At 33.9% G+C, this 15,886-nt stretch overlaps 1 protein-coding gene across 20 annotated transcripts in view; it reads left to right on the top strand.

Moving 5' to 3' along the window:
* LOC135844663 (UDP-glycosyltransferase UGT5-like) overlaps positions 1–15,886 on the top strand; it is a 448,533-nt gene that overhangs the window by 173,859 nt on the left and 258,788 nt on the right. The window contains exon 1 of one of the 20 annotated variants that reach the window (XM_065362928.1): positions 3,550–4,371. The exons of 18 other annotated variants lie outside the window; for them this stretch is intronic. In XM_065362928.1, the coding sequence (XP_065219000.1) occupies positions 3,565–4,371 (807 nt within the window). In that variant the 5' untranslated portion in view covers positions 3,550–3,564. Of the gene's footprint in view, positions 1–3,549; positions 4,372–12,934; positions 13,803–15,886 lie in introns of those variants that run through there. One more of the 20 variants, XM_065362951.1, reaches the window with a different exon arrangement.

Raw genomic sequence — 15,886 nt, 5'->3', positions numbered from 1 at the left:
TTGAAAGCATAATGAGTGAGTGGTAGAGCTTCTGTAATGTCAATTAACGAATTTCAAATTTTCACTGTATCACTCTGACTAACTAGAGATATCTATTCAAAATTGAATCTTATAAATTTATTTCTTTGAGCAAATTTCAAGATGTTTTATTGATTTTTAATCGTTTTAAATTGTGTTTGTGCTATTTTTACAAGTTTCAAGGGTACATTTGCTGAATTTTTTTTGTCCAACTTGATGAAAATTCCATCAGTTTCCTGTAACGTTGTTTCATTGGTATTTATTTAGGATAAATTTTGGGAATCAACGTTACCTCACCAGGATTCACCAGAACATAGAAAAGTCATATTTTATACCTTGGTGACTTTTTGGTGACAGATTCACCAAGTAGTGGCCATATTTGAGCGATTTTGTAGCCCTGGTGACTTATGGTGAATTTTGGTGACTGATTCACCAGAAGTCACCCGGATTCATCAGAACATAGAAAAGTCATATTTTATACCCTGGTGACTTTTTGGTGTCAGATTTACCAAGCAGTGGCCATAATTGAGCAATTTTTTACACCTGGTGACTTCTGGTGAATTTTGGTGACTGATCCACCAGAAGTCACCAGGATATACCAGAACATAGAAAAGACATATTTTATACCCTAGTGTCTTTTTGGTGACAGATTCACCAAGTGACCAAGTAGTGGCCACATTTGAGCGATTTTGTACACCTGGTGACTTCAGGTGAATTTTGGTGAATAATTTACCAGAAGTCACCAGGATTCACCACACATAGAGAAGTCATATTTTATACCCGGGTGAGTTTTTGGTGTCAAATTCACCAAGCAGTGGCCATAATTGAGCAATTTTTTACACCTGGTGACTTCTGGTGAATTTCGGTGACTGATTCACCAGAAGTCACCAGGATTCACCAGAATATAGAAAAGACATATTTTGTACCCTAGTGTCTTTTTGATGACAGATTCACCAAGTAGTGGCCATGTTTGAGCGATTTTGTACACCTGGTGACCTCTGGTGAATTTTGGTGACTGATTCACCAGAAGTCACCGGGATTCACCAGAACATAGAAAAGACATATTTTTACCCTAGTGACTTTTTGGTGACAGATTCACCCAGCAGTGGCCATATTTAAGCGATTTTTTACACCTGGTGACTTCTGGTGAATTTTGGTTACTGATTCACCAGAAGTCACCAGGATATACCAGAATATAGAAAAGACATATTTTGTACCCTAGTGTCTTTTTGGTGACAGATTCATCAAGCAATGGCCACAATTGAGCAATTTTTTACACCTGGTGACTTCATGTGAATTTTGGTGACTGATTCACCAGAAGGGTACAAGAACCATCATTCATGAAGTTGTTTTTTTTTTTTTTTTTTTGGTCATAATTCAAGTTAGTTTTTGAAAACGACGTTAGCTACCTATGGGATGAGATACATAACTTGAGGTGGGTTTGGTTTGCATACATTTGTAGATGTTCATCTAATTCGGTTTTTCAAGTTCAAACACCTACTGGGAACAATTTTTGAGAAACGAAGTTATTTAGAAGGAGAATCATAACTCATAACGTGGTTTTCTTGCATAGATGTTCATTTGGAACATTTTTTGTGAAACGAAGTTACCTGCATAAGTTAGAGAATTATAACCTCTAAGATGTTTTTTTTTTTTTACATGAATGTGTAGGTACTGCATGTTTATTTGGAATAGGTACCTAATAGTTTTTGAAAAACGACTTTAGCTAAATGGAAAATCATAGCTCATTAGATGGTTTTGTTTGGATAGACCTTCATTGATGTTCATTTGGGATGATTTTTTTTTTTTGTAAAATGACGTAAGTTAAATGTAGAATCAGAACTCATAGAGTGGTTATTAAACATAAGAACATTTATGTGTATTTCTGGAAGATTTTGAGAAACAACAGTAGCTGTTAGGAGAGTTTGAACTCCTAAAGCGGTTTTATTATTTCTTACTCAAATTGCCAGTCATTTTTTTGATTTTTGAACGTTTTTAATTGATCATTTTAAACGGTGTTTTATGCCTGCTTTTTTGGATTATGTGAAATTTTACCAGGATTTCATTAATTTTAAGGTAAGTTTTAGTGATTCCTATGCCTATTTTGAAACTTTCGCAATGTTTTATGTACGTTGCTTTTCATAAAATTTCATATCGTTTTGATGATAAGTAATACCTATTTAATCAGTTTTTCGTAGTTAGGTAACAATAATTTTTCTGTGATTTTAAGCATTTCCAGTTTTTTCCTCGGGAAGTTTATGAAATTTGATTACTTTTAAACGATTTTTACTCAATTTAATTGTTTTTTCAATCAAATTGGCAAATTTCAATTTTTTTAATGCAGATTCTTTTCAGTTTTTGTATTACACTCTGTAAATTTTGCTAAATTGCACTTCTTTTTGGTAATGTTTGATGAATTTTTTGAAAATTTTAAGCATTTGTACAATGCAGTGCTCAAATTTTGCACATCTTTTTCACATTCGTCCATTTTTAACTGTTTGTATGACATTTTATTAAATTTCAAACTTTTGACCGCTTTAGATATTTTTTATCGAAAGAATGTTTACTGAATAGTTGGTTCATTTTTCGTTTTTAGCACTTTGTATCCATTTTCAAGTTTGATCAAGGTTTTGAAATGATTTTTTTTTCTTTGAAATTGGTGTTACTTGTGGGCAAATACGTGAAAAATACCTAATTATCTATATTAACTTCTTTCATCATGTTAAGTTCTGGATCCACCTATTCTGAAAAAATATCAACAGTTTCATGACTATTAAGGCTTTGAGAATTGAATTTTTTAATTGTTCAAACTGCAAATTTCGTAAATTTTCAATTTACTCAAGTCATTCTGAACAAATTTCACATCTAATACACTAGGCAACTGCAAATTTGTGTTTGGGTAGAAAATGGGCTTAATCGATAGTTTGGACCCTAAAACAAAATACAGTGTGGGGTTTTTCAATTTGAGTTGTTTTTTCAGTCAGGAGAGATGATCAAAGTTGCAAAAATGGCCTTTTTTGCCCTACTTCAAGAGTTTGTAGCGACATCAGTATTGCTTTGCGAAAAAAACCAAGGCCATTTTCGCAACTTTGACAGTCTCTCCTGACCACAAAAACAACTCAAATTTAAAAAACTCACTCTGTTTTTTGTTTTAGGGTCTAAACTATAGATTAAGCCTATTTTCAACCCAAACACAAAAAAAAAGTTCAAAATAGTTGCCTAGTGATTATTGCGTCAATAAAACGCATGTAAAGAAGAAACTCCACCCATTCAGTTACATTGCATTCAAGATATTATTTTTAAACGCGATAAAAATACAATTACGCCGCAAACGATTACGGTCCGATGGTTCCAAGAATTGATTGATGGTTTACCATTCATGTCAGTACCTATCAAAATTAATGAAAAAAGTCTTAATTATGTTTGATTCTTTCAAAGACACGAATATTTTTACTAAGTATGTACATATTTAGTTCGCATTTTAGTTACTCGTCGATCTACGTAGTTGTTGCTCGTATTCGAATAAATATTCGTCAGTTTGTAAATATGTTGATTGTGTTCGCGTTCGTATCACTTCTAAGCCTCGCAAACTCGTACAAGATCCTCGGTTTGTTTCCATTCCCTGGTAAAAGTCATTACGCTGTTTTCAATCCTCTGATGGTAGAATTGGCCCAAAAGGGCCACAATGTCGTCAATTACAACACGTTTCCAAAACCCCACTCTGTACCGAACTATCACGAAGTCGATATTTCCGAATGCTTCCGATTACCTGCGAAAGTTGGAATTGATCAAATGAAAGATATGGCCAGGACTGGATTCAGCGCTGTCCACTTACTATTCGAATTCATCCCCTCGTACGAAGAGATATCCACGTGTAAGCCACTGATGGAATTATGGAATACCACCGAACATTACGACGTTTTGATAACCGAAGCTTTTAATACAGATGTGTTCTTTCTATTCGGTGAAAAATTAAACATTCCTACGATCGCCTTCCATACAAATGTACCACTTCCGTGGCATTCGCAACAGATGGGATTGCCTAATAATCCATCTTATCTCGCTATTCAGTGGACTGGATATCTTCCTAAAATGAGCTTTTTCGAAAGAACGAACAATTTTTTGATATTTTGGTACTCTTTGTTTATGTACGAATACGAATGTAGAGCGAAATACGATGAAATGGCGCCCAAAATTTTTGGCAGTTCTGTCTCTAAAATGAAAGATATCGCGAGTAAAGTCGATCTTATGCTGGTGTATAATCATTTTACGTATAATTGGCCCAAACCTCTCGTACCTAATGTGATCGATGTCGGAGGATTGAATATTAAAAGTAGTAAACCCTGTCCAGAGGTGAGTTGATGACTTGGTTATTGTTTCAGAAAAAAGAGAATTTTGTTGCATGTTTTGAATTGAATTTTACAACTTTTGGCAACACTGTATGACTTCATTGTTTTTAATCATCGCTATACATATAGATTATAATTTTTTTTTGATGGTGTGCGCGTCTTTTGATCTCGTCTTTCACCTTAGACAATTAGACGTTGTAATGATGAGTGATATGTGTGTGACCCTATTTTAAAGAATACCTAGTTTATAAAAGCTCGTATTATACTCGTATGTTCATTATCGATATCACTGAAGTGTAAAGATAATGAAAAACCCAAAAAATTATTAAATCATTGATATTCCGAGAACCGAAATAATAGTACCTAGTTAACAAGGTTATCAAAGTGGGTGATTGGAAATTATTTTAAAAAGTAGGTATTTCAAGGTATTGAAAGTAGTGATTTTAATGAATTTGTTAATTTTTTTTTGTGTGTGGAAGAGGAGAAGGGGTCGAGGCCGTCGAGTGCAGAGCTTTCTAAAAATTTGTTTGAAAAAAGTAGTGTTTTTTTTTCAAAAAAAATCCCTTTATTATAGATACCATGCACCTTCTGGTAATTTTCAATTATGGAGGGGGAGGGGGTTCAATTTGACTAATTTTATTACACTATTTGCAGTTTTGACGAATCATTATTCAATTTTGAGAATTTCTGATTAATTCTTCGTAACTCGTGTATTTTTTAATAGGTAATCTTAGCAGTCGGTGCAAAATTGTATCCAAATGAGACATTTTCTTAAATTTTTGTCGTTTTCTGATGGTCCATCAATTTTTGATATTTTTGAGTGATTTTCACAATTAATTTTACAATTTTTATGATAGGTACTCTTTATGTAAATATTCATTTCTGGCTCTTCATTGAATAATAGAGATCGTCAGAATTTTTTGGCCTTCGACCATTATTATATATTTTATATAATTATGTATCTGTTGATTAAGTATGATCAGTAATTTTATAACTAACTAATCCACCCTAATTTTTCTTGTTTCAGGTGAGTACAAATTTCCTTCCAAAAATGATAGAATGAACTCGCGTATGAGAGTAAGCAAGTAATTTTATAATCCTTATGAAAAAAGTTACGTAGGTAAGTCACTTCTACACTTTATGACTTTTTATTTTTAATGGCAAATCAAAAAAAAAAAAAAATTCCAACATCATGGAATTTGAAAATCAGCTGAAATAATTGTCCATCAGGTTTGAATTGAGGTGGTCTGATTTTCCGAATACGAATTTGGAAACAGTAAATCAAATTTTCGAGTTCACAAACGATTTTCATTTTTAGTGAATTTTTGAAAAATCAAACTTGAGTGGGCCAAATATGGAAAAAATCCAAATTTTACTAAATAGACCAAGAGAGCTGAAATTTGGTGTGTGCCATGTTTTGGACCCTCCAAATCAATTGGAAACAATTTCGAATCATTTTGAATGGTAGTTTTGGAGCACCTAGTAGATTTTTGAAATTTGAAATTTCCACTACATTTTACCAAATTGAGTTGTTGAAATGAAATTTACTTAGTACACCATTTTTAATATGCTGAGAGACGATTGGAGGTGGGTTTGGGCTGTTCTGGAGTCTTCGGGTATATTTTGGAAATAGATTTTCAAAAAAGTGGTCTAAAAACCGTCCACATTAATTTTAGCGTCACTTTTTTCAAAATACAGGGTATCATAACGGGTGGCGAAAGAAGTGAAAAGGTAGTGAATTTAGTCCAACGGTAAAACATAGTAAAAAAAAATGAAAAAAATTCAAACGCGCAGCAAAACCCTTCAAATGGTTGAAAAAATCGATAATTTTCTTCCAATTTCAATGTTTTTGAAAATTTTTCTGTAAAAATATGATTTCGTCAAATTTTTTGTGTGGAGGGGGGGGTGAGGGCTGAGGGGTCGAGTAAAGTGGTTACAAAAAATGAAAAAGTAGTGATTTTTTTCAAAAAAAATTCTGTTAGATACCAAGTATTTAAATTTGCACGAATGACCTTGGCATTTTAAGCCCTCAAAAGTAGGTATGTATTATTTCAGAATGTGCTCCTTTTTTATGTACCACATCCAGGCCTTTTTTTGGCACCTCTTTATTGGGGGTACGGTAATTCTCGAAACTTATTAGTCGTCCATAATTTATTTGCACCCTCCTCCGTCCTCCCATTCCCAACATCCAAAACGAATTGATTTTCGCATTCTGTTCAAATTTTAAACGTCTTCTTCTTGTTATACAAAATTGCCAAACAAAAGTCTTGATTTTTACCAAACTTGTTTATAACGTTCTGTGACCAAGTCAAAAGGGCATAGGTGAGTAAGATAGGCGAATCGGCCCCCGGCACATTCAGCGATGAAATTCTGGTGGTAGGTAGGTACCATCAAGATACTTTAATCCGCCAAGTTACAGACCTGTATCTTGAGTGGCTCTTGAGTAATGGGCTAATTACTCAAAACGGCCTCAGGCCTTTTTCTCCAGATTAGCTCGACCGATTTTTTTCAAACCTTGACCAATGTGTAGCTATACACGAGGGGCTTCCATGAAAAAATTTTGAGTTCCCCCCCACAATTGTTCCCCCCTCAAATATTCGACTCAAAATTTGAGTGCCTTCCTTACCTATGAAGTACACTCGGCACACTTTTCAAATTCATGTTTTTAGATACCTTATTGACCCCAAAGTAACATATTTTTTTCCAAAATTGTACCTCATTGGGCACATGGTCAAAAACGAGGGGAGAACCAGTCATAATGAGCAAAAAAGGCCAAAAAGCACAATATTCGCGAACACAATTGAGAAGCTAAAAATTAATTATTCAACAGATACTCATTTTTTCGAGTCACGAAAATAAATCAATACCAATGAGCGATAAATACATTGACCCCTCAATTGAGCTGTTGTGACCCCCTCCCCCTCTTTTTTTGAGGGGGTCAGAACGATCAAGGCAATATGGATGTCGTTTCCATATGATTTCAACCTGCTAAGCACGAATATGATGTTAATTCTTCGATTAGACGACCCCAAGCCAAATGAGACTCGGATGGGGCACTGTAACCCCTCCCCTCCTCCTATTTTTTTGAGTCCAGATTTTTTTAGGCAATATTAATTACTCAACAGGTACACCTACTCATTTTCTCGAGTCACCAAAAAAAGATCATTACTAAGATGCAATAAATGTATTGCCCCATCAATTGAGCTGCTGTACCCTCTCCCCCTATTGGGGTGGGGTGGGGGGGGGTCAAAACGATCGAGGCAATATGGGTGTCATTTCCATATGATTCAAACCTGCTGAGCACGAATATGATGTCAATTTTTTGTCTATGAATCACAGTCCCCCTCGTGGTTCCTTATTTGCTGATGACATGCTTTACACCAATTGGGTTGGTAGAAATTGAACTTTGGACTCTACATATCTGCGTGAAGGGATGAATAGTCACTGAGCTGCTTTTGTTGTTCTGTTTAATAAATGGACTTTGACTCAAGTACAACGTAGATAGGTATTTAACACATTGCTAATTTTCTAATGAATCTTACATTTTTTTAAAAGTGTAAATGAACACCTACCCATACCTATTACTTTTGTATAGACCTACATTTCTTCTATTTTGTTATACCTATTTTTTGTATATTTTTCTCTTACACGCTCTCAACAATTAAAAACATGTTTTTTACCTCAACTGTATCATGAGTTTTTTTTTCATTCATCTTTTAAGAATTATTTTGGAATTTTGCACTATGAACCATGAATTTTCCGAATGAGACACTAAAGACACTCTAATTGAAATATTAGACAACAAATTCGTGTTCAGTAGGCTTGATTTGTCTGAAAACGATAGCTCTGTACCCAAAAAATAAGAGGAGGGCAGGGGCTGCAGTGCCCAATCCGAGGCTTATTCCACTGGGGGTCCTGTAGTCAAAAAATTGACATCATATTCGTGCTCAGCAGGTTTGAATCATATGGAAATGACACCCATATTGCCTCGATCGTTTTGACCCCCCCCACCCCACCCCAATAGGGGGAGAGGGTACAGCAGCTCAATTGATGGGGCAATACATTTATTGCATCTTAGTAATGATCTTTTTTTGGTGACTCGAGAAAATGAGTAGGTGTACCTGTTGAGTAATTAATATTGCCTAAAAAAATCTGGACTCAAAAAAATAGGAGGAGGGGAGGGGTTACAGTGCCCCATCCGAGTCTCATTTGGCTTGGGGTCGTCTAATCGAAGAATTAACATCATATTCGTGCTTAGCAGGTTGAAATCATATGGAAACGACATCCATATTGCCTTGATCGTTCTGACCCCCTCAAAAAAAGAGGGGGAGGGGGTCACAACAGCTCAATTGAGGGGTCAATGTATTTATCGCTCATTGGTATTGATTTATTTTCGTGACTCGAAAAAATGAGTATCTGTTGAATAATTAATTTTTAGCTTCTCAATTGTGTTCGCGAATATTGTGCTTTTTGGCCTTTTTTGCTCATTATGACTGGTTCTCCCCTCGTTTTTGACCATGTGCCCAATGAGGTACAATTTTGGAAAAAAATATGTTACTTTGGGGTCAATAAGGTATCTAAAAACATGAATTTGAAAAGTGTGCCGAGTGTACTTCATAGGTAAGGAAGGCACTCAAATTTTGAGTCGAATATTTGAGGGGGGAACAATTGTGGGGGGGAACTCAAAATTTTTTCATGGAAGCCCCTCGTGTATAGCTACACATTGGTCAAGGTTTGAAAAAAATCGGTCGAGCTAATCTGGAGAAAAAGGCCTGAGGCCGTTTTGAGTAATTAGCCCATTACTCAAGAGCCACTCAAGATACAGGTCTGTAACTTGGCGGATTAAAGTATCTTGATGGTACCTACCTACCACCAGAATTTCATCGCTGAATGTGCCGGGGGCCGATTCGCCTATCTTACTCACCTATGCCCTTTTCAATTTTTGGAAAAGTTGTCGAAAAGTGTCAATTTCTGGAACAAAATATCGAAAAGCGTCAATTTTTGGTAAAGTAGTCGAGAATTGTTCATTTTTGGCACAGTGGTCAAAAAGTGTCCATTTTTGTCAAAATTGTCAAAAAAGGTCCCATTTTTTGTCAGAATTGTTCAAGAGTGCCAATTTTTGGCCAGTCGACGAAAAGTTGTATTGGAAAAAAAACACCATTTTTTCCATTTTTTCATAATGATTGGATTTATTTTACTTTTCTGTAGAAAATGACAGAAATTTTGTTACTTAAGTAAATATTATACTTACCTAAATGCCTCCATAATAATACCTACTCTACTCGTATTATGACGTCAACTTTTTCCGAAAAAAATTCAGTGGAAAGTTACGGACATTCTAAAAAGGACAATGATATTATCAGCACGAAGAACATCGCTGGTCAATGTTAAAAATACCATTCGTTACATGAGCGCTCCGTTCGATAAAATTGAGTACATAGGTACATATTTTGAACGAAAAGAAGCATCGGAAATATGGTTCAGTTTTCTAGCTCTTATAGACATAGAGTAGTGTCGTTCCTTGTAAAAAAAATTCACATGTGGTAGAACTATATAGTCACAAAAATAAGCTTTTTGACTCGAATCCCACATTTTCCAAAGTTTCTGCCTCGCTGGGCTCAGGTTGATTTTCTTTTCTATTCCAAGATTTAAATTTCTAAAAAATTATTGTTTCAATTAGAAAAATATCAAAGCTGAAAAAAATGAACTTATCATATCAAAAATGATCTTAAATAAGTTTTTGAATTATTAATTTTCGAAAGCTTTTGTCCTTGCTTCGATCGCGCTTATGGACTAGCAAAATCGACTTCTCGCATAAAAAATACTTCATTCAAGTTTTCGATTAATGAATTTTCAAAAATTCTTCCCTTTTCACTTTCACTGAGGCCAATTGAGGAGGTGGATAGCAGAACGCAATAACTCCATTTTTGTTTTTTTTGGGAAATTAGGAAAAATGGTCAGGAGGGGAAGGGTGGGGGGTCGAGTTCCAAAATTGGTGTCAAATGAAAGGGGAGGGTGCCATAAATAAAATTTCCACTCAATTTCAAAATTTTGGTCACCTGGGTAAGCACAGAGAGGAAAAGAAAAAAAAGTTATTGCGTTTTGAACGCAAATTTTTTTTTTGGGTGTTTTTCTGCAAAAAAGACGTATTTTTTATTTGAAAAAATTGAAAAATTATAGAAAAAAAGTATGTTGAATCGAAAATTTTCAATACAAAACTGGAATGCGAAATTCAAACAATTCCTGTCTGTGATATAGCATTCAGAGAGTGGGAACGAAAGCACGATTTTTTTTAGTAACTCCTACCCAATGAGTTTCAGTATCTACCCGATGAAAAAAAACAGTGTTACCACATCTGCGCAACTGAAATGTATAAAAAGTAGTGGGGGAGTTATTGCGTTTTGCAAACAAAATCTCATTTTTTAATGCATTTAGCTCTAAAATCAGACTTGTTTTCCTCGATTGTGCTATGATATTCAACTGATGGACAAAATCTGACACCGGGAATGGATTCCCCGTTGAATTTTACATAAGGATAGATATCTAACTCAATTTTTGTAATTTTGGAGTTATTGCGTTCTGCTATCCACCTCCTCAATTTTCTTATCTTGTTCAAAATTGAAATCTAAAAATAATAATTTTTATATTTGAAACATGACAAGGACAACAAAATCAACTTCTGATATCAAAAATTGATAATTTTGTAGAGTTGGGTATTGGTTTTTTGAATTTGTACGTATGAGTTCTGGAGAGCTTTTTCCCTCGCTTCGTTCAGCGTTCTTGATTACTTTGAAATTGAAAAAAATGTCACATCAGTGTTTAAAGGTGACATCCTCTGAATAACTCCAAAAAAGTTGAAAAAATTTGTTATAAGGGGGGCAAAAATTTTTTGGAAATGTTTTTCAATGTGTCGGTGAAAATGTAGTGAAAAAGTAGTGATTTTTGTCTAAAAAATTCTGTTGGATAGGTACCATATTTCGTTAGTCTATTTAAAAGTGTGATAACACTTACTTATTTTCACCATATCTTCAAAACGTGCTTCATGGGCCTATAAACTGAAAAAAATTCCAAATTTTCACCATTTTTAGCCAGATTGAACCTTCGAATGGAGAAGGACAAAGTTGAAAATTTGCAGAAAGGTAATTTTTCTTGGACTGTAAGTGTAAGATTAAGTAGCCAGATTAATAGAAATTTTCTAAAAACCGAATCAACAATATTGTATGATTTCAAATTCTTTTATAAAATAGTTTTGAAGAGTTCAAAAAATCTTTGACATCAATTTACTGATTTTCAAAAATGTTGGAAAAATTCTCAAGTTCTGAGAAGCATGATTGACCTTGACCTCCAAATTTTTGTTACTCGAGGAAGTGTTTAAAAAAAGAAAAAATGAAAAAGAGTTGCGAAAGAAGTTTCAAACTTTTTCGTCTTTTTCAGATGGGATGGGTTAGAATTTGAACTCTTTGACGGAAAAAGAGTTATAAAAGAAAGTTTTGACTCATTTTTTGAAGTGGAGTTGAATTCAGAGTTCCACTCTGCTGATGAAAAAGCCAGAACTTGAGAACAGTTCAAGTGATATCCGGATTTCAGAATTTTAGGTCATCTCCATCTCATTTATGATGAAAAAAACTTTACTTTCTTGTCATTTTTGATGATGAGGTTCCACCCTCTAAAATTGATCTAGCCGATCTAAATTTGGTACGTACAATGGGAAGGTATCAGAGGTGTGCTTTTTGTTAGTTTCAATCCTCCAAAACTTATTTGATCTCCCTCCAGGGTAAAAAAAGTGAATTTTTGACTTTAGGTCCATCGTTATTATTATACCTACGAGGAAGTTGGTACTTTTTTATGGGATGCTTCGTTTGAATCGAAAGTTATTTGTTAGAAATGTGTAGAGCTCTTTTTTTTTATTTTGGCCACACTTTTCAAAATTTTATGAGAGGAATAAGCTATAAGTTTTTTTTGCGATTTTTTTTTTCAGTCAAGAATTATGAGTACCTATCAATTAAGGTGCACTTTAATTGATACTCGTAGGTAGGTTTCTGAAATGTTGACGAATATTTCATCGATGGAAAACCCTACGTTATCTAGACGTGATAAAACGTGGAATTCAAATTTATATTGCAGATAAGCAGTACTACAGTTTTTAATCTCCACCGTAACAATTTCCCAGAATTCCCTCTTCGTTTATTTTATTGGCACTGTTTTCTTCAATTCATTGAATTTCGCTACAAACATACGAAAAATCATCAATTAAAAACAGTACATTTTCTCGTCTTATACATTCTTATTCATAATTTTCGTGCGCGAGTTTCTTTGTCAATGTTCGACTACCTACGCTTCGGATTTACCTACTTTGTAAATGCATCGCAATTAGGTATTTACCCGAATCCGTGCGAGTAATTAAAGTTCTTTAAAAAAATCTGTCGACGCTTTTTTTCAAACGTACTCGTATCTTCGTTAACGAGCTGTTGGCTAAAACTAACAAAGATAATAAACGAATCAAAAGTTACGAAAATTTTTCAACTCGACGTTAACATTTTTTTTTTTAACGCAAATATTTAGTTTGAAATCAGTTACTTCGTGGCGTGGTTCTGATAATCTTTCGGTTTAAAAATGTGCTGTTCGATGTTTCGAGTATTACTTATGTCGTGCGTAATGTTGACTTGTGTGAATTCTTACAACATTCTCGCCCTGTTTCCGTATCCTGGCAAAAGTCACTACGCAGTTTATGATCCTTTCATTGTGGAATTGGCCAATCGAGGACATAACGTGACAATTTACGATACGTTTCCAAAAAGTCAGACTATTCCTAATTATCACGAAATTGATATTTCATACTGTCTCGAGTTCTCCAGCGAGCCGGAAATTCAACTGATGAAAAATATCGGCAAAACTGGATTCAATCTGGTCGATTTATTAGCCATAGTGTTCCCTAAATACGACGAAATAGCAAAATGTAAACCATTAATGGATCTGTGGAATACTTCGCAAAAATACGACGTGCTGATAACCGAAATATTTCACAATGAAGTATCCTTACTATTCGGCGAAAAGTTGAATATTCCGATTATCGCCACTCATTCGACTGCTCCAATGCCCTGGCATAGTGAATTGATGGGGTTACCTGCTAATCCTTCCTATCTCGCGGTGGAGTTTAATGGATACACGTCCAAGATGAATTTTTTCCAGAGATTGAGTAATACTTTGATGAATTATTATACTCGTATTTCGTACGAGTACAGAAGTCGAGATGTCTATGATGAAATGACTCGCGAGATATTTGGTAACTCTGTATCGAGGATGAGAGATGTGGTGAAAAAAGTTAGTCTGCTTTTGTTGAATATTCATTTCTCGTACGGGATTCCCAGACCTATGGTGCCGAATGTTGTAGAAATTGCTGGGTTACATATTAAACAAAGCCAGCCGTTACCCGAGGTTAGTATTTTGAATAGTTTTTTGATCTATTAGGTTTAGAACGAGGGGTATCTCTTTGATAGCAGGGTTGAGAGAGGCATTTGGTGGATTTTTTTCAAGATTGGAATCTTTCGAAGATTACTAGGTAGTGAATGTATGTTGCATAACTGAGTTAAAAGTCTACCTATTGAAATAAGTTCGCGTAAAAATAATGGAAATTCCCACAAATTGTTGTTTGAAATTTAAATTGCTAAAATGGTTTGAAAAGTTGTGCAAATGATAAGGAATGTTGAAAAATGTTGTAACACTTTCAAAGGTATCACACAATATTGTGAAAATTTATTCGAAAAGTGGTAATCAAAGTTATAATAATCGATCAAAAATTCACGGAAACCATGATTGAATCGTACCTAAAATTGGTTTTAAGAAACTGTAAAATGTCCATACGAGTAAAAACAGAAAAAATTTTACGATGCGAGAAAATTGAAAAAAATGTGTATCAAGTCCAAATTAATTATTCCAAAAGTATGTAATGTGCAGCTGCTTGAAATTTTAATGTCAAGTGTAATTCCTCGAGAATGAAATATTGAAAAAAAAACTATTAAAAAATTTTTGGAACAACTATTGACATTTTTTTCGTACCTTCGAGGAAGTATTTAATATGTGAGTACAAATATGTATAATGGTATAATTCCCATCATTTTCTACCAAAAAGGAGGTTTTTTTCCCAATCCACCATTTCTCTTATTGTATCAATCACTTCTAGATCACTTAAATAATTCAGTTTTTCATTTTTTTTTGAAATTTTGACTTTTTGAGAATCATTTATAAAATAGTAAACTATGATTTTATTGCTAGCTTTCTGGTTGAATTGGATCTAAATTGAGTGGTGAAAGAGTAAAGGACTTTGGTAAATCTCATAAAAAAAATACTAACAAAGAATTCATTCAAAACTTTATTGGTTTTTGAATTTTTAGCTTTTCACCTTTTTTCAATGTTTTTTGAAGGGGACATGCTAAAAAAAAATATTTCACTGGCGAACAAAACGTTTACCTATAGGTAATTATAGCAAAATTTGAAATTACATACATTGAATTTTATTGCTGGAAGCTGAACGCATTCATTTCTAGTGTACTTACCCTACAAGCTAGGTGAAAGTAGTGTGAACTCTGTGAAAATTTCTAAGAAGAGTCATTAAAAAAAGGCGATATATTTTTTAAATAATTTCAAAAATTTCCGACTTAAAAAAAAGACAATTTTTTTATTTTTTCATAATTTTAATTCAAAATACAGACCTTTACATTTTTTAATTTGACTTTGTTTTGAGGAGAAGGAGGAGGAAGCGGAAGAGGAGGGATAAGAGTTCAAGTTGAGAGGGTTCTGAACATTTTGCAAAAAAGTAGCGATTTAAAAGAAAATCCTTCAGACTCATCGAAAATTATGGCATTAAAATTTTATATGGGGTTTCCAAAATTTGTCAAATTTTTTTACAATCAGTGTTAATTTACATTGAGCTTTCATTTTGATGTTACGAAGATTTTTTGAGCTCTGCAAGGCCACAGAAATCATTAATTTTGAGAGACAAAATACATAGTAGAGCCTGAAATTTCCGATCAGTGGATTGGAGACCGATTTTTCTTCAGAGAGCTTTGTTTTTGAGATATTTTGAACTGAAATTGGAAATACAGATCGGGATGAAAAATTGATTTTTTTCTTACGGGTTTTTTCATCACAGAAAGTCGACTTTTTGAGAGAAACTAGTGGTTGCATGAGTAAAATGATGAGGTGCTAAATTGTAGATCATAAAATTTTCCACCAGTGAAAATATTAGACATAATATATTTTCCTCCAGAGAACTAAAATCAAATCTTCTCGTCAAAAATTCTGGTTTTTTGTGAGAAAAACGAAAGAAAAATTAGCATAAAAATTTCCATCATCGGAGCGAGAATCAAGTTTTCTCCATAAGGAATTTGTTCTTGAAATATTTTGAGCTGAAATTGAAAAGTTCAACTTGAATCGGTTAGGACATTAAAAATTTGTAAATTTTTCCTTCGCCAATCAAAACATATTTTTGGAGAAAGCCCAAGAGTTCTATAATAAATATC

This window comes from Planococcus citri, chromosome 4, assembly GCF_950023065.1.
Source record: "Planococcus citri chromosome 4, ihPlaCitr1.1, whole genome shotgun sequence".
Lineage (NCBI taxonomy): Eukaryota > Metazoa > Arthropoda > Insecta > Hemiptera > Pseudococcidae > Planococcus > Planococcus citri.
This window is presented reverse-complemented; position numbering and strand designations above follow the sequence as displayed.